Source organism: Lepidochelys kempii, chromosome 3 (assembly GCF_965140265.1).
Source record: "Lepidochelys kempii isolate rLepKem1 chromosome 3, rLepKem1.hap2, whole genome shotgun sequence".
NCBI classification, from domain to species: Eukaryota; Metazoa; Chordata; order Testudines; family Cheloniidae; genus Lepidochelys; species Lepidochelys kempii.
In genome coordinates this window covers 108,483,406-108,504,721 of record NC_133258.1, presented here as the reverse complement: position 1 = coordinate 108,504,721, position 21,316 = coordinate 108,483,406, and the positions used below count along the sequence as shown (strand labels likewise).

Here is a 21,316-nt window from a genome sequence, read left to right as displayed (position 1 = left end):
GCTAGCCCCAGGCCCTCCAGACAATAGGGGGCAAGCCATTCTGTTACAGGAAGAAATTTCCTACACAGGATGGAGCTGCACAATTAGAGTTTTAAGTTTTCATCTGGAGCATTTGGCATTGGCCACTCTTGATGGCAAAATATCAGACTAGGACATTGGTCTGTTCTAGTGTGGCAATTCCTGTCATTTATAGGCTAGTAGGGGGAAGGCGTTAGATGGGGACAGCTGGCAAATATCTGCAGTAATTTTCTTAGACTTAGAAGACAGGGGAAGAGGATTTAAAATGACTGGAAGACCTAAGATCTCTTCCATGCATGGCTTCTAAGACAGAATGACTACTAGTTAGGTTTGTGCAGGAGTGATCTTTTCAGTGTTCCTCCAGCAAATACTCAATAGGTCAGCTGTGTGTGTGGCTAAAAGAATTTTTTTAAAAAAAAGCCAACTATAGAATACCAAAAGATAAATGATAAATCTTTGAAAGTTTGTTTACGATTATTGAAATGGGAAGGATTAGGGAAAAGGGTATTTTTATATACACAGGAAGAGGCTGAGCTCTTGAAAATACAAAAGCACAATTTTAATCACCTAGAAATACCTATTCACCTTCTTCTTCTACTACGTGAATTACAAGAAACACGATACTGCCATATACAGTTTACATAAAACACTGAATTAGCCGTGAAAACTTGGCAGACTTTGTGATCTGTGACAAACAAACAGAAAACAAGAGGGATAAACTAAAAACATTGGAAGAGACTCTGCCACACTTATCCCCTTATTCGCTTTGAGATTCATTCATAGTCTCACTAAGGGTACTTCATACTGCTCTAGACTAATTTACTGCCACTTTAAGGCCACTTTTTACTGCTAGGTTGGTGGAAAATGAATTTCGCATAAATAGGAATGAGGTCTTTTGAGCAATACTTTAGTATGCAAACCGTACCATTAATTTAATGGATCAGGTTCCTATACACTTATTCACATTGAATAGTACCGTAAGGTACCACTTAACTGGAGTAAAGGTATCAGAATGTTGTCCAATGAGACTATTCATGGAATAAACTGCTACTCACCATGAGTAAGAATGGCAAAATTGGGCCATTATTTTCTGGTTTCATTAAATAAAAACAGAAAATCTATCACTAAAAGTCCTATTAAAAAGGACAACAAGGTAGTCAGTGATGGTTATTGGTTCCATCTAACAAGCTCGTATGTTTTTTTTTTTATGCTCCTAAAACAGCTCATGTTTCATTTGAGCAGCTGGAGAAATATAGAACATAACACAAAAGAGGCAAGGTTTTGCATATCTTCTGGCTATTGTTTCCATTGCTGTTGTTGTGTTTTACTTGGGGGGGGGGGAAAGGTTGGTTTTGTTTTTTGTGGGGAGGGAGGAGGATGTTGACCAGGCTACCCCGATGGCTTAACTGTGATACTTATTTATGAGGAGGCACTATAAATAAAAAGCTGTGTTTTGTTAGGGTTTTTTCCCCACTACACACATCATTGTTTGACTTGGGAGTGGAAACCTGCTTTCTCATCTATTTTTCAGACCAATCCATTTTGAAGACTTTAGAAAGCAGGAAACTGAGAGCCAATTATTTAGAATAATTCTCAGAACTGCAGTTATTGCACTTAAAAACTTTCCAATTCTTCCTTGAATAACTTTATCCCAATATATGAATTATTCTGTATAAAGAACACAGAATAACACAAAATATTTATGTAACATTAATTTAGCTGTGTAAGGCCACTGACAAGTTTTTAAGCATGACCACTCTGGTTTCAATCAGAAATCTAATTAGCATTTTATTCACATCTGTTTAATTTTCTATTTTGAGATTCCCACATGCCCCTAATGTAAACCACTGAGAAGCCCTTTAGAGAGCTGTTTGGGCACTTGTCAAGGAAACCTGCTTTCCAGTACTGTTTTCTGTAAGGAGGAAGCTGTTGAGAGAATAGGGGAAGTTAGGGAATTTTAATTTTTCTCTGTTGTATAATAATTTCTCTACAGCCTCTGACGTATAAAGACCTCACTGCATATTTTCATATTTTATATATTTGCAGAACAATAATGGCATTAGACCTAAGCTACTTGTGGGCACACCCTTAATCACACTGCATAGTATCTTATTCTACAAGTAGCCCCACTCAAGTGAATGTGCCAGAATCTGCCTTCCTATATTTTGTTATCCCTCTCCCTACTGGTTAACACCACAGTGCCCTGGTCTACAATAGGACTTTAGGTCGAATTTAGCAGCGTTAAATCTATGTAAACCTGCACCCGTCCACATGATGAAGCCCTTTATTTTGACTTAAAGGGCTCTTAAAATCGATTTCCTTACTCCACCCCTGACAAGTGGATTAGCACTTAAATCGATCTTGCCGGCTCGAATTTGGGGTACTGTGGACACAATTCGACGGTATTGGCCTCTGGGAGCTATCCCAGAGTTCTCCATTGTGACCGCTCTGGACAGCGCTCTCAACTCAGATGCACTGGCCAGGTAGACAGGAAAAGAACCGCGAACTTTTGAATCTCATTTCCTGATTGGCCAGCGTGGCAAGCTGCAGGTGACCATGCAGAGCTCATCAGCAGAGGTGACCATGATGGAGTCCCAGAATCGCAAAAGAGCTCCAGCATGGACCGAACAGGAGGTACGGGATCTGATCGCTGTATGGGGAGAGGAATCTGTGCTATCAGAACTCCGTTCCAGTTTTCGAAATGCCAAAACCTTTGTCAAAATTTCCCAGGGCATGAAGGACAGAGGCCATAACAGGGACCTGAAGCACTGCCGCGTGAAACTGAAGGAGCTGAGGCAAGCCTACCAGAAAACCAGAGAGGCGAACGGCCGCTCCGGGTCAGAGCCCCAAACATGCCGCTTCTATGATGAGCTGCATGCCATTTTAGGAGGTTCAGCCACCACTACCCCAGCCGTGTTGTTTGACTCCTTCAATGGAGATGGAGGCAACACGGAAGCAGGTTTTGGGGATGAAGAAGATGATGATGATGAGGTTGTAGATAGCTCACAGCAAGCAAGCGGAGAAACCGGTTTTCCCGACAGCCAGGAACTGTTTCTAACCCTGGACCTGGAGCCAGTACCCCCTGAACCCACCCAAGGCTGCCTCCTGGACCCGGCAGGCGGAGAAGGGACCTCCGGTGAGTGTACCTTTTAAAATACTATACATGGTTTAAAAGCAAGCATGTGAAAGGATTACTTTGCCCTGGCATTCGCGGCTCTCCTGGATGCACTCCCAAAGCCTTTGCAAAAGGTTTCTGGGGAGGGCAGCCTTACTGCGTCCTTCATGGTAGGACACTTTACCACTCCAGGCCAGTAACACGTACTCGGGAATCATTGTACAACAAAGCATTGCAGTGTATGTTTGCTGGCGTTCAAACAACATCCGTTCTTTATCTCTCTGTGTTATCCTCAGGAGAGTGAGATATAATTCACGGTTACCTGGTTGAAATAGAGTGCTTTTCTTCAGCGGACACTCAGAGGAGCCCGTTCCTATTGGGCTGTTTGCCTGTGGCTAAACAGAAATGTTCCCCGCTGTTAGCCACGGGGAGGGTTGAGGGGGTAGCCACGGGGTGGGGGGAAACAAAATGCGACCTTGTAACGAAAGCACATGTGCTATGTATGTAATGTTAACAGCAAGGTTTACCCTGAAAGAATGTAGCCACTGTTTTATAAAATGTGTCTTTTTAAATACCACTGTCCCTTTTTTTTTTCTCCACCAGCTGCATGTATTTCAATGATCACAGGATCTTCTCCTTCCCAGAGGCTAGTGAAGATTAGAAAGAAAAAAAAAACACACTCGAGATGAAATGTTCTCCGAGCTCATGCTGTCCTCCCACACTGACAGAGCACAGACGAATGCATGAAGGCAAATAATGTCAGAGTGCAGGAAAGCACAAAATGACCGGGAGGAGAGGTGGTGGGCTGAAGAGAGTAAGTGGCGGGCTGAAGAGACTAAGTGGCGGGCTGAAGACAGGGCTGAAGCTCAAATGCGGTGGCAGCGTGATGAGAGGAGGCAGGATTCAATGCTGAGGCTGCTGCAGGACCAAACCAGTATGCTCCAGTGTATGGTTGAGCTGCAGCAAAGGCAGCTGGAGCACAGACTGCCACTACAGCCCCTGTGTAACCAACCGCCCTCCTCCCCAAGTTCCATAGTCTCCACACCCAGACACCCAAGAACGCAGTGGGGGGGCCACCAGCCAACCAGGCACTCCGCAACAGAGGATTGCCCAAAAAAAAGAAGGCTGGCATTCAATAAACTTTAAAGTTGCAAACTTTTAAAGTGCTGTGTGGCATTTTCCTTCCCTCCTCCACCACCCCTCCTGGGCTACCTTGGTAGTCATCCCCCTATTTGTGTGATGAATGAATAAAGAATGCATGAATGTGAAGCAACAATGACTTTATTGCCTCTGCAAGTGGTGATCGAAGGGAGGAGGGGAGGGTGGTTAGCTTACAGGGAAGTAGAGTGAACCAAGGGGCGGGGGGTTTCATTAAGGAGAAACAAACAGAACTTTCACACCGTAGCCTGGCCAGTCATGAAACTGGTTTTCAAAGCTTCTCTGATGCGAACCGCGCCCTCCTGTGCTCTTCTAACCGCCCTGGTGTTTGGCTGCGCGTAACCAGCAGCCAGGCGATTTGCCTCAACCTCCCACCCCGCCATAAACGTCTCCCCCTTACTCTCACAAATATTGTGGAGCACACAGCAAGCAGTAATAACAGTGGGAATATTAGTTTCGCTGAGGTCTAAGCAAGTCAGTAAACTGCACCAGCGCGCCTTTAAACGTCCAAATGCACATTCTACCACCATTCTGCACTTGCTCAGCCTGTAGTTGAACAGCTCCTGACTACTGTCCAGGCTGCCTGTGTATGGCTTCATGAGCCATGGCATGAAGGGGTAGGCTGGGTCCCCAAGGATACATATAGGCATTTCAACATCCCCAACAGTTATTTTCTGGTCTGGGAATAAAGTCCCTTCCTGCAGCTTTTGAAACAGACCAGAGTTCCTGAAGATGCGAGCGTCATGTACCTTTCCCTCTGCATCCCAGAGCTTGCAGCACTATTGAAAAGTACCCCTTGCAGTTTATGTACTCGGCGGCTTGGTGCTCCGGTGCCAAGATAGGGATATGGGTTCCGTCTATGGCCCCACCACAGTTAGGGAATCCCATTGCAGCAAAGTCATCTACTATGACCTGCACATTTCCCAGGGTCACTACCCTTGATATCAGCAGATCTTTGATTGCTTGGGCTACTTGCATCACAGCAACCCCAACAGTAGATTTGCCCACTCCAAATTGATTCCCAACTGACCGGTAGCTGTCTGGCGTTGCAAGCTTCCATAGGGCTATCGCCACTCGCTTCTCAACTGTGAGGGCTGCTCTCATCTTGGTATTCATGCGCTTCAGGGCAGGGGAAAGCAAGTCACAAAGTTCCATGAAAGTGCCCTTACGCATGCGAAAGTTTCGCAGCCACTGGGAATCGTCCCAGACCTGCAACACTATGCGGTCCCACCAGTCTGTGCTTGTTTCTCGAGCCCAGAATCGGCGTTCCACAGCATGAACCTGCCCCATTAGCACCATGATGCATGCATTGGCAGGGCCCATGCTTTCAGAGAAATCTGTGTCCATGTCCTGATCACTCACGTGACCACGCTGACGTCGCCTCCTCGCCCGGTATCGCTTTGCCAGGTTCTGGTGCTGCATATACTGCTGGATAATGCATGTGGTGTTTAATGTGCTCCTAATTGCCAAAGTGAGTTGAGCGGCCTCCATGCTTGCCTTGGTATGGCGTCCGTACAGAAAAAAGGTGCGGAACGATTGTCTGCTGTTGCTCTGATGGAGGGAGGGGCGACTGACGAGACGGCTTACAGGGTTGGCTTCAGGGAGCTAAAATCAACAAAGGGGGTGGCTTTACCTCAAGGAGTATTTCAGGCAAGACTTCACGGAGGGTTCCAATAAGAAATGGTGCACCTAAGTTATTGTTCTTATTGGAACAAGGAGGTTAGTCTGGCCTCTGATTGATACATGCCTAGATTTACCTCGCTGCACCTTCTCTATGAGTGACTGCAGTGTGACCTAGAGGAATGAGTCCCCTAGACAGGGGAGGGGGGGAAGCAAATGAGTACAAAACAAATCTGGTCTATTTCTTGTTTTGATCCACTCCATCTATCTTTTACATCTTTGGCTAGCAGCAGACGGTGCAGAAGGACTGCATGCCATCCACATCTCATGGCTGCTCGGCAGAAGATGGTACAGTACGACTGCTAGCCATCCTCACCTCTTGCCTGCCCGGCAGAAGATGGTACAGTACGACTGCTAGCAATCCGTATTGCCTGCCTGCTCACCATAAGACGGTTCAATAGGACTGACTGCAGGACTAAAGAGAATGACCTGGTCAAGTCACTCCAAATTTAGTCCCTGCGCCCATGTCTGCGCAGGAGCTCCCAGCCGACGTGGCCAGGAGCACCTCGGACACGACGAGGACGGCTACCAGTCGTATTGCACCGTCTGCTGCCAGAAGGCAATGGGTTGCTGCTACTGTGTAGCAATGCTGTACCGCGTCTGCCAGCACCCAGGAGACATACGGTGACGGTTATCTGAACGGGCTCCATGCTTGCCGTGGTATGGCGTCTGCACAGGTAACTCAGGAAAAAAGGCACGAAACGATTGTCTGCCCTTGCTTTCACGGAGGGAGGGAGGGAACGGGGGCCTGACGATATGTACCCAGAACCACCCACGACAATGTTTTAGCCCCATCGGACATTGGGATCTCAACCCAGAATTCCAATGGGCAGCGGAGACTGCGGGAACTGTGGGATAGCTACCCACAGTGCAACGCTCCGGAAGTCGACTCTAGCCTCAGTACTGTGGAAGCACTCCACCGAGTTAATGCACTTAATGCACTTAGAGCATTTTCTGTGGGGACACACACACTCGAATATATAAAACCGATTTCTAAAAAACCGACTTCTATAAATTCGACCTTATTCCGTAGTGTAGACATACCCAGTGAGTGGTAACTGATGAATCGGAGAAAGAGTCAGGTTTCAGGAGGGACTCTTGATTGGTGAAGGACCAGACATTCAGAAAAGTCTGAGTCTGGCTGCTGAGTGTTACATTCGGAGGCTCTACTGTTTGTCTCCCAGCAGCCAGGAGAGACGGGAACAACAAAATCTTTTTAGGCCTTCTTTGTACAAAATTAAGAGCAAAAAATGAAGCAAAGACATTTTGTTCCCTATCTGGAGGTCACCTTTAGGAAAAAAAAAAAGAGAGAAAGACTATATTTACAATATACTTAGCTAGTTATTTTCTCGGTTTCTTTGACAATAGAACTCAGGGACACACACCCAGCCCCTAAGGGCCATTTCCAGTTCAGGATAACTAACCAACAAAGACAAGACAACAGGACATTTGTGTGTGTTTTAACCCTTAGGAAACCAGCTAGTTCCCATGTGTGAAGTATATCCCCTAGGAACTGGTTAATTTAGAGAATGCTCATTTGTACATCTCATTTAGAGAGTGCTTACAATGCTTGCTAGCTCCTCCTCCACAGATGGCAAAACAAGTAACGCCTGAAAGAAAAAAAAATAGATATAGCTCCGAATGCTTAGAAACTGCAGCTACTGCCAACAGAAGCTGTAGCTAATGTCTTCACAGGAGGCCTCAAATGGTCTTAAAAAGTTTCAGTGCTGGGAATATGAGAGGAGGTACTGAAGGAGTACACAAAAGCCAGCAGAGAGTTAAAACAGAGGAGAGAGAAACATAGTATCGTAAGTGGCATTGTGGATACTGAATTGCTGGCGAGAGAGCCAGAAAAGGCAGGAGAATGTGTCTCTTGATGTGTGTAAAAGCTAATATGGTGAGTTTTTTCCCAAAAAGAATCAATTAAAAACTTTAAAATAATGTAATGCTGTTCTTAAGGGGCTCTCTCTTTTCTAGTAACAACAGCAGGAAAAGCATCTGTTATCAGTCACAGTCACAACTACTACATAACTCCCAATCTTCCTCAAAATATAATTGTAAAAAATGATATTTTGCAAGCCTGTTTATTTCCAGGTATTTTTTAAAAGTACATTAATTATTACTGTGTGTTTCTTATGTCATAGTAGAAAAATTGCAGCCAGTTAACCCAATACGAATAGCAGCAGTTACCCTTAGCAATGGCTAATGAGTAATTTAAGGCTACCAACTGGGTGTTCTGGGAAGGGAACACCTGTACAATGCTGTACATGTGTTTTATATTTTATAACCTTGCACAAGCATTCTGTATTTCTTCATGGAGTGGACTGTAAAATATCACACTAAGGATTTGAACAAAGCCTGATGAAGTATATAAAATTTGATATTTTAAATTGGTGTGTTAACTGTAAAGTTACAACAGATACCTAGTTGTTATGAAACATTGTCGACAATGAGACCTCATACAGTACAGTATAGCTAGAAGACAGTACAAGGCGAACAGTGGTTCACAAGGTTGCAATTAGAACTGGCAAACTTTCATAAAGAAACAAAAAATGAGGCATGATTTCCAGTCTCATTACAGCTTGACAATTTGGGCCTGCGCTTATTGTAAGGTTCACAAATCTTCTGCTAACCTGGTCCAAGTTTTGGGTGGAAAGCACTGGCAATCTGAGTTGCGTCATGCCCAATCCTGCACCACTGTAGTCAATGGCAAAAGTCCCATTGATTTAAGAGCCACAGAAGAGCAGTTTTACTCTGAAAAGTACTCATAAATGCCTTCTTACTCTGCCCCCTCTGTGTGTTGGAGAGAAACTAGTGCACCTTAATGACAAAAACATGTTTTTACTCCTCTTAGCTCTGAAGAGCCCAAGGGCTAACAGGGAGAGTGCTAGATTCTACTCTCTTTTGCATCATCAACAGAATTGCTTAGCAAACTCCAGTCAGTTACACTTGTGCAAACCCATGGAGGGCAGAGCTTCTATCACTGATGATGATGTGCAATATAGAAAGAATCCAACTTGAATCCCAAACAGTCTACATGCCAACCTACCTCATACTTGCAAAGGATCAAGACCCTAATGCAGGGATGGGCAAACTTTTTGGCCTGATGGCCACACTGGGGAATAGAAATTGTATGGCAGACCATGAATGCTCACAACATGTGGGTTCGGGTGTGGGAGGGAGTGAAGGCTCTGGTTGGGGGTGCAGGCTCTGGGGTAGGGGTGGGAATGAGGAGTTTAGGGTGTAGGAGGGTGCTCTGGGCTGGGACTGAGGGGTTTGGAAGGCGGGAGGGGGATCAGGACTGGGGCAGGGGTGCACGAAGGGGTGCAAGTTCTAGCTGTGGGTGAGGGCTCTGGGGTGAGGCTGTGGATGAGAGGTTTGTAGTGCAGGAGGGTGCTCCGTGCTGGAATCGAGCGGTTTGGAGAGCAGGAGGGAGATCAGGGCAGGGCAGGGGGTTGGGGGATGGGGAGAGGCTCAGGGGTGCAGGCTCTGAGTGGCGCTTACCTCAAGCAGCTCTCGGAAGCAGCGGCATATCCCTTCTCCGGCTCGTGTGCATGAAGTGGCCCCCAACCTTCAGAGTGGGGCCACGCAGCTGCTTCCGGGAGCCATGCGGTGTAGCCCCCAACTGTGCGCCCTGGAGCAGGGCCACGCCCCGGCTGGAGCAGGGCTGAGCCACATGGTGTGGCCCCCGACCTGGACCCCACGGCTGGAGCGGGGCAAGCACCAGACCTTGCTCCCCAGCAGGAGTTCGTGGGCCAGCTTAAAACGGCTCACTGGCCGTAGTTTGTCCACCCCGTCCTAATGTGTAAGTACATTTTATTTATATCATGAATCCAGATGCCTCAACAGTGGATTATTTTTAAAAAATGAAATTAAAAAGTAACTGAAAGTTATCTTCAGGATAACTAAAGTGTGACAAAACTGTGCTCCCATTTCCCCCTTTTTTCAGTCATTTATCCCTTTTGCTAATCATGTCAATCTTTTTACAGTCAGGAAACAATGAACAAGTTAAATGATGCACCTGCATGGCAGTGAAATTAACTGCTTAGCACCATACTTACAACTCCAACAGGAAAGGCTAAAACAGCCATCATCCAGTCACGGAGGGAAATGAGCTTTTTTAACTGTCTTTCTTGTTCTTGGCTGTCACTTCCTTTGGTGAGAAGACTGGAGAGATCAGTCAATACGCAGATCCCAAAAAAGACAGCCTGGATAACCTGCATGGAAATAAAATCCAATCTTGAAGACTATAAATACACAGATCATCAGATGCAATAGAGATACAGATAAAGACTCTGAGTCATCCAAGCACTTAAGTGTGTTCCTAAAGTTACATACGTGTTTTTAAGTGTTTTACTGAATCAGGACCATAGAGATGGAGCATAGTGCTGGACAGTCAGCAAGGAACTCCTCAAGTCAAATCTCAGCTCCGATAGTGATTCATTGTGTCACTTTGGGAAAGTCACTTAACCTCTCAATGTTACCAGTCCAACAGGGAGATTCCAATATGAGGATTATTAGTTCATGTTTATACAGTGTTATGTAAGAGCTAAGCATTATTATATTAAATAGGAAAAAATTACTTGGGTACAGATTCTGCAAAATATAATTAAATATATGCACAAGTCTTGGCAGAATAGGGACCTTAGAAAACCCTACAAGGATGGTAGTGGATATGAACTTGCAATATGGAAGAAAAAAACAAAAACAAAAAGCAAGTGAGACAACAATATATTTCTGGACTCTATGATACCAGTCAGAGGGAATTCAGAAAAATACAACATAAATGATTAAATGGTTGGAGGGACTGATTTACAAGTGAGGGGTCTGTTGTTCGGATTCAACATGAAAAAATTATTTCTACCCCAAGAATCCTTCCCTCCATTTTTTCTCCACCTGGCTATCTTACCTGAGCTGTCTGGTGATGCTGTTGCAGAATTCCAGAAGCTCAATTTTCTCACTACTGGCTGTAAATTAGCAAACAGGCCTTCAAATGCCCACTGAGCATCCTGTGTCATCACCACACTAACGGAACAGCTTGTGTTATTGCTGCTGCCACAGCTCCCTCCGCACATACTGCAGAGGCACACATTTTTCTTAAAAACTAGTGCAAAACATAGATCAAGCAACATTCCAAAACATGCACTGATGATGCCAGCCATGATACATGATAAATTGTTAGAGTTAGAAAAAAAAATTTAAGTTCTTTGGGGAAACTCTCCACTTCTACTTAAAACTCAAAAAACCTAAACATTTTGATTTTAAAAATAAGATTTTGGGTCCCCTGAAACTCCACGATGCTAATGCATTTTTTCCTCTTTGCTTCTTTTAAGACAGCATTTAATCAAAAATAATCTCCCCACCAATCAGATGGCCTACTTATACGGAAAGATTACAAGAGCTAAAAATGTTTTACCTTGGCCAAATGATGACCAAAGAGATCCGTTAACCCCACCTTGATTATCATACACATTTTAAAGAGAGTGGTCACTTTGGATGGGCTATTACCAGCAGGAGAGTGAGTTTGTGTGTGGGAGGGCGGAGGGTGAGAAAACCTGGATTTGTGCTGGAAATGGCCCAACTTGATGATCACTTTAGATAAGCTATTACCAGCAGGAGAGTGGGGTGGGAGGAGGTATTGTTTTATGGTCTCTGTGTATATAATGTCTTCTGCAGTTTCCACAGTATGCATCCAATGAAGTGAGCTGTAGCTCACGAAAGCTCATGCTCAAATAAATTGGTTAGTCTCTAAGGTGCCACAAGTACTCCTTTTCTTTTTGTTAACCATCTACAATTTACTGAAGGGTATAAGTATCAAGGAAGGAAAAGGTCCTGTTAAGGGAGGTCTAGAGAAGTATAACTACAAATAACTAGATGAATCTGAGCATAAGAAAATGTAGGCCAAGTGACAGGAAATATTTCCTAACAGTGAAATCTATTAGACCATGGAATAGTCTCCCAGAGGAAGTAGTGGAAGCCTTATTGCTTGAGTCATTCAAAGTGAGATTGGACAAAACATTCAAGAATATACTGTAGGGACCAATACTGCACTGGCAGAGTTTGGATGAGTGACCTAATAGGTTGTTTGCAAATCTAACTATGATTTCCTGAAATGAGATCTATTCAAAGTAATATAGCCTGAAACACCCACATTTCCAAAGGGAACTGAAATTGTACATTTCCTAATCAATCATAAACTGAGCTGCTTCTTTCAGTTATTCTGCTATGAGGACAAAATTACATGGGGGGAAATGTAATGCTATCATAATGTATAGTGATGAATTTGTGAAAATACTGATGGGAAGGAAGCTATCCATAGGATTCAAAAGTTGTGGTATGAGGGATAATGTATAACAAATAAATTTAACAACTAACAATGAAAACTACAGAAAAATATAAGACAGGAGGGAAAAATACATTTCCTGACAGAGAGTTACTGAATAGAGCCAGGAATAAATACTTCAGAGTTTAGGGAGGAAGCTTCCCCAGCTCCCCCATACAAATAGCACACAGAGCTATGGCTAATCACTTTCTTCCCTACATACAATGCATAAGAAGTGCTATCTTGACAACTGCCCTTTTGTCCAAAATTGGGAATTGAACCAGGGACCTCCAGAGCTGAAAATATGAGTCTCTACAGCAGGGGTCTCAAACTCAAATGACCACAAGGGCCACATGAGGACTAGTACATTGGCCTGAGGGCCGCATCACTGATACCCACCCCCCTGCTGTCCCAGCCCCGCCCCCACTCCACCCCTTCCATGAGGCCCTGCCCCGCCTCTTTCCACCCCTTCCCTGCTCCCATTCCAACCCCTTCCCTGAAATATGTATAGCAAATAATCTGCGAACGGTGCAGGAACAAGCAAACTGTCCCCTGTTAATTTGTGTAACTAATTACTGGTAGTGTTTAGAAAGTGAAAAGTTACATCAAAAGTCTATTGTTTATCCACGACTGTGCAGTCAAGTAGATGCTAGAACACTGTATAAAAAGACCTTGGAACCTGATCCTGTTCATCTCAGATCTGCTTAGGCTTCATCAGGGGAAGTTTGAGTCCCAAGACTAAGGTCCCAGTTATGCTGGTATACCTTGAATATATTTGGACGTTAGACTATAAACTATGAACTATTTCAGAAAGAACTCTTTACAACTACAAAGCTCACCATCTATGCTATGAATCTGAATCTCAATTAATTGAACTCATGTCTGTATGCATATTGATCTTTTAACCATACTCTCTCTCTTTTTTTAAAATAAATTTTAGTTTAGTTAATAAGAATTGGCTGTAGTGTGTATTTGGGTAAGATCTGAAACTTTCATTAGTCTGGGAGGTAATGTGTCCAATTCTTTGGGATAGGTAGAACCTTTTCTTTTATATGATGAAAGAAGATTTTCAAAAATCATCATATTTGACTTAGGTACCTGAATGGAGGCCTAAGGCTGGATCACTTTAAGGGAACTGTGTTGTTTGGACTTCTGAGTAACCAGTGAGGTAATAAAGATGCTGTTTTATACTGGCTTGATAAATTTTATTGGAATATCCACCAACTTTACTGGGATTGTCTGCCCCTTCTTTGCAGTTCACCCTAATTGAGTGAGTACAGCTGGCTCCCCACTAGGACCCCGGTGAAAATTGCAAAATGCAGGCAAACTTTTTTTTTTCTTTTTTTAAATTTGCAAGTCTGGATCTCATCCATGTAGAAAGAGATACTGGTAGCCTGTGAACAGAGTTTGAAGAGAGCACAGATTTACAAAAAGAAATAAATACAGGTCCATTATGTAAAACAAACATGCAATAGTAATCAAGAAACAAAAACAAGAAATTGACATAATGGGTGAAATCGCCTTTATACATTCCAGAAATGGCCCTGGTTGTGCATAAAATTAACATACCTTTTCACGTAATACTACCTCCTAGTTTACTTACAGGTAAGTTTCCAGTGAAAAAGAAGGGGAATGTATTTTTGAGGGATTCATAATTATGAGTTTGTGGCTATAGTTCACTGTTCTGAGAATATAATTTATATCTCCAAACTTCTAGGCATTTCATTCGCAATTCCCAAATATTGTCAGTATCTGAACAAGTTGTCCCTTGAAGGCAGCCTTATATGAATTTGTTATTACTCTCTCTTCTAAGAGAACAAGCAGCCCAAACAATAGCACCAAATTTTAGCTCTACCAGCATGCGAAAACAAAAATTGCTGGTATCTGTCAGTCCACATAAATTACACTTTTTATAGTTTGCCAAATCCATGGTTTGGGAAAAAAAAAACCCTAATATGATTTATTACCTCAGATTATCTGTTACACTCCTTGTCACCTTCGAGCACTGTTGTTTCTATTTTTCAGGCTTTTGACATAATGGATCAGTAAAATAATCTGGTGTTGTGAACATATTTTATGCTTGAGCAGTTAGCATGGTAGTGTGATTTAAGACACATTGAAGTACTTTAGGCCAGACTATTTGTCTGTTTGGCTACTGTAAGTGCGATTGATTGGAATCGGTGTACTGGGACCATGCTTGTTTTAGCATCTTTATATACACGGGAATGTGAATTACAACAGCAAAATCCTCCAAAGTTCAAATATCCTGAGCACATTCAGGTAAGACAAGAGTAATGAAGTGGTTTTGACATTGGGCTGCTCTGTGTTTACAGAAGGCAGCCTAGGGTGGCAATTGTTTGCTAGGGCTGTTACCACTCTTGACTAACTCAAGCTATTGATCCTTCTTCTCCACAGCTACTGACTCCTCCGCTATTTCCTGTGTCCGCATGATTGTTGCATTCTTCTCAGCTCCTTTTCCATCTCTGTCTCTTTGTTAACTTGGGGAGCAAACAAACTGGGGAATGCATGCTTGAGTGTAATACTGCAGGATGGTACTGAGAATATTAGAACCAGGAGCTACAGCACAGAGAAATACATGGTATTCATGGACAATAAATATATAAAATTAAATAAAACTTAAAAAGAAAGAAAATGATGATGAAAATGTAAGCATGAACTCACAAAATTTTATTTAAATATATGTCAAAGAACAGTTTGATAGTACTAAATTTTTCAGGAGAAAGGCCTTCTTGAAGTGCCATACATGTAGGTATGAATATATGTTTCCTCTTTCAGTGTTTGCCCTAAAAGCGCCATATTGCTTGGGTTGCTTTTTCCACAATGAGGCCATTGGTCAGTGTTCTGTTGCCATGTTGATGGCATTAGTCATGCCAAAGCCCTTAACAGGGAGGATGGCATGAAGGTTGCCCTTTTCCTCCCATTTGCCATCATCTTGGATGACAAACTTGGGCACTGAACTTTGATGTTGTTTTTTTTTCAATTTTCAAACAAAAGAAGAATACCACTCAATACATAATTAAGTAAATTTATAGGGATTCAAAAACTTACAAAAAATATTGCAAATTACTTGAAGTCACCTTCTTCTAACCCGCAAGGATTGGGGAAGAAGCCTTGTTAATTAAGAGCCAGAGATGGAAGAGCAGCTGCATTCTAGTTAATCTGCTGAGTAGTTAATGTTACGCTATTATAGCCGAGCCCATCTGGGGATGTGGCCAATGCTCCTCCACACAGTTGGAGTGCCAAGAGGTGTTTTGGATGATTTATTATTTTTCATTTGTTTTCAGTAGGTCCCACAATGTGGCAGGTGCTTTTACAACACAAAACAGTGTGATGTCTTGGGTCTTGAACCTAGGTCTGGCCTGGGGGGGAAAGGTCGGGGCGTCCCTCACACAGCTGCTGCATCTTGCCCTCCACCCAATGCCTATTGAAACCCAGTGGGCTGAGATGCTACTAGGACTATATCCCTGGCCAAGGCACCACCCACAGGAGCTCTGATTGGAGGATCACCTGGCTCCTGCCTCTAACTCTGGCTTGACGCCTGGCTCTGGTAACTGGCAGTGGACTCTGCTGCTGACCCTTGGCTTCGTTCCCCAACCTGGATGCCTGCTCTGCCCACTAGCCCTGACTGCTGCTCTGACTACTAGGACATACCACCTATACTTGGTCCATAACACACAGTACCTTCTCTTAAAAAAAAACAATGTAAGAGAGAGAGCAAAAGGGATACAAATACAGAGTAGGGCAAAGGAAACCTAAATACCAAACCCATTTCTTTGTTTTAGAGTTATTGTTGGAATGCTCAGAGACACCTCAATGCATACACACATACGCACATTCCTATTTATTTAAATCCCAACAATACCTTAAAACTTATTTTTGCCAGTAGAGAGATATATATTGTGTTTATTTTTTATGGAAGGTGTACAAATGCCGCAGTGATGGCCAGCCTTATAAAAATCTGGAATCCTGTCACTACCCTCATCCTATCCTGAGAGTCCTCTCCTAGTGTATAGACTGTAATGCACAAATATGGACAAAGCTCCCATAATAAGAATGTGACACACAGGAAGTGGAAAAAGAGACTCAACTTTATTTCCTGGATTTAGTCACATCACATGAGTCAGCGTTATAAGACATTAATAATTCCATATCACATGACACAGGTCACCATCCACTGGCTCCTTTCACCCTCTTCCTCCACCTTTTACACAACTGTGCCAATCTGGCTCACTGAAATCTAGTGGGGTTCCTTCGGTGTAACTGAGAGCATGATTTTAAACCAATGAGATTGCACAGAATCTGGCATGCAGTGCTCATGAATGAGAAGGAAAGAACCCAGATTGAGTCTTAGGCTTTGATTTTTAAAGGTATTTAGGTGTTGCTCTACTCTGTGTTGCAAGGGCTACATGACTTAAACAGCTAAGTCCTTTCAAAAGTTATTTAGGCACACAGGAGCTTAATGACAGGTTTCAGAGTAGCAGCCGTGTTAGTCTGTATTTGCAAAAAGAAAAGGAGTACTTGTGGCACCTTAGAGACTAACCAATTTATTTGAGCATGAGCTTTCGTGAGCTACAGCTCACTTCATCGGATGCATACTGTGGAAACTGCAGAAGACATTATTATTATATAGGAGCTTAAGTCTCACTGAAAGTCAGTGGAACTTGAGCTGCTAAGTGCCTAAATCACTTCTGAAAATGGGACTTTGCCATCTAAGTTATATAGGCTTCTCTCTCTTTAACCACAAGATTATAGAGTAATTCTCATACTCTGTGCTGCCTCCCTCTCCCTGGCTCTCTCTCTTAAAGAGTCACGTGGGCGGCCAGAGAGAGAGAGAGAGGGAGAGGGAGAGGGAGACAGTACAAGCACGAGAATTCCTCAAATGACTCTATAGCACCTGATGGTCAGAGCTCACCCAGGAAGTGGGAAACACCAGGTCCAGTCCAGTCTCTCTGCTCCAATTACTCTTTTGTCATTTATCATGAATGCAACAACAACAACAACAGGAGAGATTGAGGGAAAGTCACATCAGATTATCCCATAGCCCACTGGTTGGAGCACTTTTTGGAGAGGTGGCAGGTTGCAGTTCAAATCTCTTCACCCCCTCACATGGGGCAGGCAGTTGAACCAGGGGTCTCCCAAACCCAGGTGGTTTAGCTCTAAGTACTAGGGTAAAAGCTCTGAGGGAAGTCCTTCTCCTCTTCCCTGCTTCCCCAACTGTTGTGTGTGAACTCACCCGAGTGGCTCAATCTGGTAAATTGCTTCTGAGCACACCTATTGCATCAGGCCCTGCATGAACCTTAGGCAGCCAAATGCCTGTCTTCCCCAGGTTGTGAATTGCTCTGTGGCTTAAGCAGGAGATAGGTGTCCAGTCACTGAAAATGAGGCAGCAATGCACATGCTCAGGGCAGAAACACAGGCACTAAGGAAACTTTTACTACAAAAACTTAGGTGCCAAGTGAGTTTCGGTGCCTAGAGGATTTGGTGGGGGAAGCCAGAGTTGTGTATTGCAGTGATGCTGAAACCAGGATCCAAATGCCTAAAATAAGGAGTTAGATGCCTACTTCCTTTTCTGCATTCAGGCCTTAGTCAGAAACACTATTCTGCCTTACCAGAGTTGACTACCTCTCAAGAACCATGTTGGATATGTTATGACACACTTACCAGAGAAGCTGTGTGGTTGTACTAACGTAGTTTTAAAAGCAGTTTCCATAACATGGTTAATATTTTTTTCAAAACCATATAAAGTTCTTTGATGCTATGGACAGGACTTGAGTTAGGTAAACTGGCAAAAATCCTTAGAAATCCAGTATTTGTGTGGGGAATCGGGTGGGTTGGGGGGTTAATAATGCATTTAATATATACTCATTCTCATCTGTAAATAAAACTCAAAAAAAAAATTAATGGCCAAAAATGAATGGTAACTGATAAAAACCAATAGCTATGTAACTATTGAAAACCTGATGTCAAAGTGTTATGTCTCAGCTGTTTTACATAGATGGCATTTTCAGCATGATCTCAACATGACAGAAGAATATGCCATCTGGTTCAGAAGTGCTAACAGCCAGGAATCTTCTACTATGTAGCACATGAAGAGATGGAATGGACAAAATACAGTATATCACAGCAATATAAATAAGAATTTTACCAGATTCTGAGACTGAAGAGTACTACACATTCTGAAATCAGTGCAATAATTTTTACTTGGATCACTCCCCTCAGACACACACATTCCAACCTCTCACCTTCAGAAAAAGAAAGTTTTCTTAGGTGGTTTTTTTCCCCCAATTTTAGATTTGTCTCCTTCTATTTCACCCCATCTAATATATCTGAGGAAACATGAATTTCACTTGTAGAAGCATTTAAGAAACTACAATTCCATTTTCATCTTTATCTTTTTGATTTTAAGTAGCTTGTACTACATTCATTTTGTAATAATCCCCAATCCCCCCTTGCTTTCTTGCACTATACGTACAAAAGCTGCCATTACTACCTACCATATTCTGTTTATAAGACAGTATAATTTAATTAAACTTATATCATCCAGTCAGCAAACATGTGTAATATAGTTTATTCAGAATGTATTTTGGTATTATTAGATTACATCTTTTATGTTTTTCTTTGCTAAAACTTAATCTTATTAGTATTATACTCTGCACAGAAAGTTATGCCATTATTTTGTCTTAAATGCTAATTTTATACATTTCAGGAGGATTGGTAGTGTCTCCTAAGCAGTGCTCAGCAATCAGCAGGAAAGGCAGCACTCTAGGCACTGTTTGGGATAGTTAGTTAAGTAGGGTAAAAAGTCTTGCATTGCAGCTGTCTGTACTAAACTGAACTTCAGGATAAGGTTTCTGATGGCTGGAAGGTTCCTAAAACTTGACACGTAAACTATTTATTCCCCAAAATAAATAAATTTTATTAAAGAGTAATCTTTCCAGACTGACTGGTAGGACCCCCCTGCAACAGACACATGAAGTTCAATTTAAGTGTCCTAATGTTCTGGAAATATTTGCAACCGATCTGCTTATTGAATATTGAAAAAAACCTGTCTGAAAGCCACCAGGTGTAGATCATTTTGGTAGAGCAGACTTGAAAAAAAGACTTGAAAAAAGTGAGAATGATTAAATGAGTTGTTTTTTTTAAAAAATCAATAAGGAAACAGCTACTTTTTAACTGGTGACTCATCAATCCTGAATGTGTCATTCATGTTACATTCACAAATGACCAAGATTGATGAATCTCAGTAGTGTTGTAACAGTTATGGAAATAGGAAAAGAAAAACACTGTCTTCTGAAAACCATGATCCCAAAGCTGGAAATAATCAAAGAAATATTTTCATCTGTCTCTTCAAAGCACTGTAAAAACATGAATGAATCCTCACAACCACCTAGCCAAGTAGGTAAGTATTACTGTCCCCACCATGCAGTGGTCAGCGCATCTGGAGCAGCAGAGGGGGCACATCAGTAACTTTACTCCCCCTTTCTTTCTACCCACAAAAGATGCTAGGACAAGTTAAATCAGCCCTCAGGGTTGTTCTGGTTTGCACCAGTCAACAGTGACTCAAATCTACCATAAGAGCAGTTGCTTCCCAAAGGCAACATTAAGTCCCTTGTTCAGCCCAAAGGAAATTTATGAAGGATCTTTGCAGCATGTTAGTAAATGTAGAATTTTTTTTTTTTTTAACAGTCAAGATGTCTTGGTAATTAGACTTCAGTAAAGGACTCTGCTATTAAAACTTTCTTGAAAACAAAGGAGAGGAGACTAATAATTTTTGGTATTGATTATGAAGGCATGCAGGGTAACAAAAGGCAGCTTAGCAATTTTCTGCTGTATTCAAATATGCTTCTACTCGTAACTAAACACTTAAGCAAAGTCCTGGGCACAATACAGCGCTGTGATCAAAGAACATTTAGGGATCTCCTTGAGTTTAACAATGGGTTCTCTCAGAGAGATAGTGATGCCATTTTGTAACGTACTGAGTTACAACCTTAACTATTGGGTCATGACCATGATTCCATAATGCCAATGTTCATTTTCACAGGAAATAAATAAATAAAATGTTTGACAATCTAATTGCCTTCAATGTCCCTTCATTTATCTTATAAAGTTAACACTAGTGTTAACTTGTTTATTCTCCTAAAACTCAAACACACACATGGGAAATCAAAACTGAAATAAGGAAACTTAATCAGCCTTGCTAAATGTGACTATTTAAATGGCTAACCCTTTTCTAACATGTCTGATTCCAATACCTTTTGATATGACAGAATTGTTCTTTTCCTAACCTGGTTTTTTGCTTAATGATGTCAAAATTATTGGATCTGATATTATTTCTGCTTTAGAAAAATGATAGGAATCCTGAAAATATTGAGTTCAAAGTCTGATTAGGATTGTATTTTTATTAAATTACTTTTTTTTTCCGAGGTGTCAAATAGAACACAATTCTTAAACTCTTAATTATTTTTTACATTCATAAATATTCTGATTTCAAAGAAAATGAAATAATGGCATTGCATTGTAATCCAAACCTTTTAACTATTCACCCAGGCTAGAAAACTGGTGAAATACTTCAGTCTTATGATGTATTTCCCAGCTATGGATCTCAAATGATTTATAAAGGAACTTAGGTATCTTTATCGTCATTTTACAGTGATGAAGCCAAGGCACAAAGAGATAAAGGGACTTTCTCGAGGTCACACAGCAAATCAGTGGCAGACCCAGGTCTCCCAGTTCCCAGACAGTGCCCTATCCCTGGGACTATGCTGTCTCCTACACATTCATTCTCTTATTTTATGCGTGATACATGTGGGCAGACGTATTTTAGCCACACTGGGAAGCAATCCTAAATTTCTGATTGCTGGTGGAAATAGCACAGGCCTCTTCTACCCTTCCATATGCAACCTTGCTACAAAATCCTTCTCCTCTGCAGCTCTTGCTGTCTGGAATAGTCTTCCTGTATCTTCCAACATTATTTAATGTACTGACACTTTGCTCTTGGCAGC

The 21,316-nt window shown here is 42.3% G+C and overlaps 1 protein-coding gene across 6 annotated transcripts in view; it reads right to left on the bottom strand.

Annotated features, from left to right (window-relative positions):
• AIG1 (androgen induced 1) overlaps positions 1–21,316 on the bottom strand; it is a 196,153-nt gene that overhangs the window by 136,773 nt on the left and 38,064 nt on the right. For 4 of the 6 annotated variants that reach the window (XR_012158065.1, XR_012158066.1, XM_073337496.1 and 1 more), the window contains exon 2: positions 10,033–10,188. Coding sequence is in view for 2 of the 6 variants with exons in the window: in XM_073337496.1 (XP_073193597.1) it covers positions 10,033–10,188 (156 nt within the window). In the remaining 4 variants the exon portion in view is untranslated. Of the gene's footprint in view, positions 1–4,367; positions 5,897–7,015; positions 7,260–10,032; positions 10,189–21,316 lie in introns of those variants that run through there. The other 2 variants (XR_012158067.1, XM_073337497.1) reach the window with 2 other exon arrangements.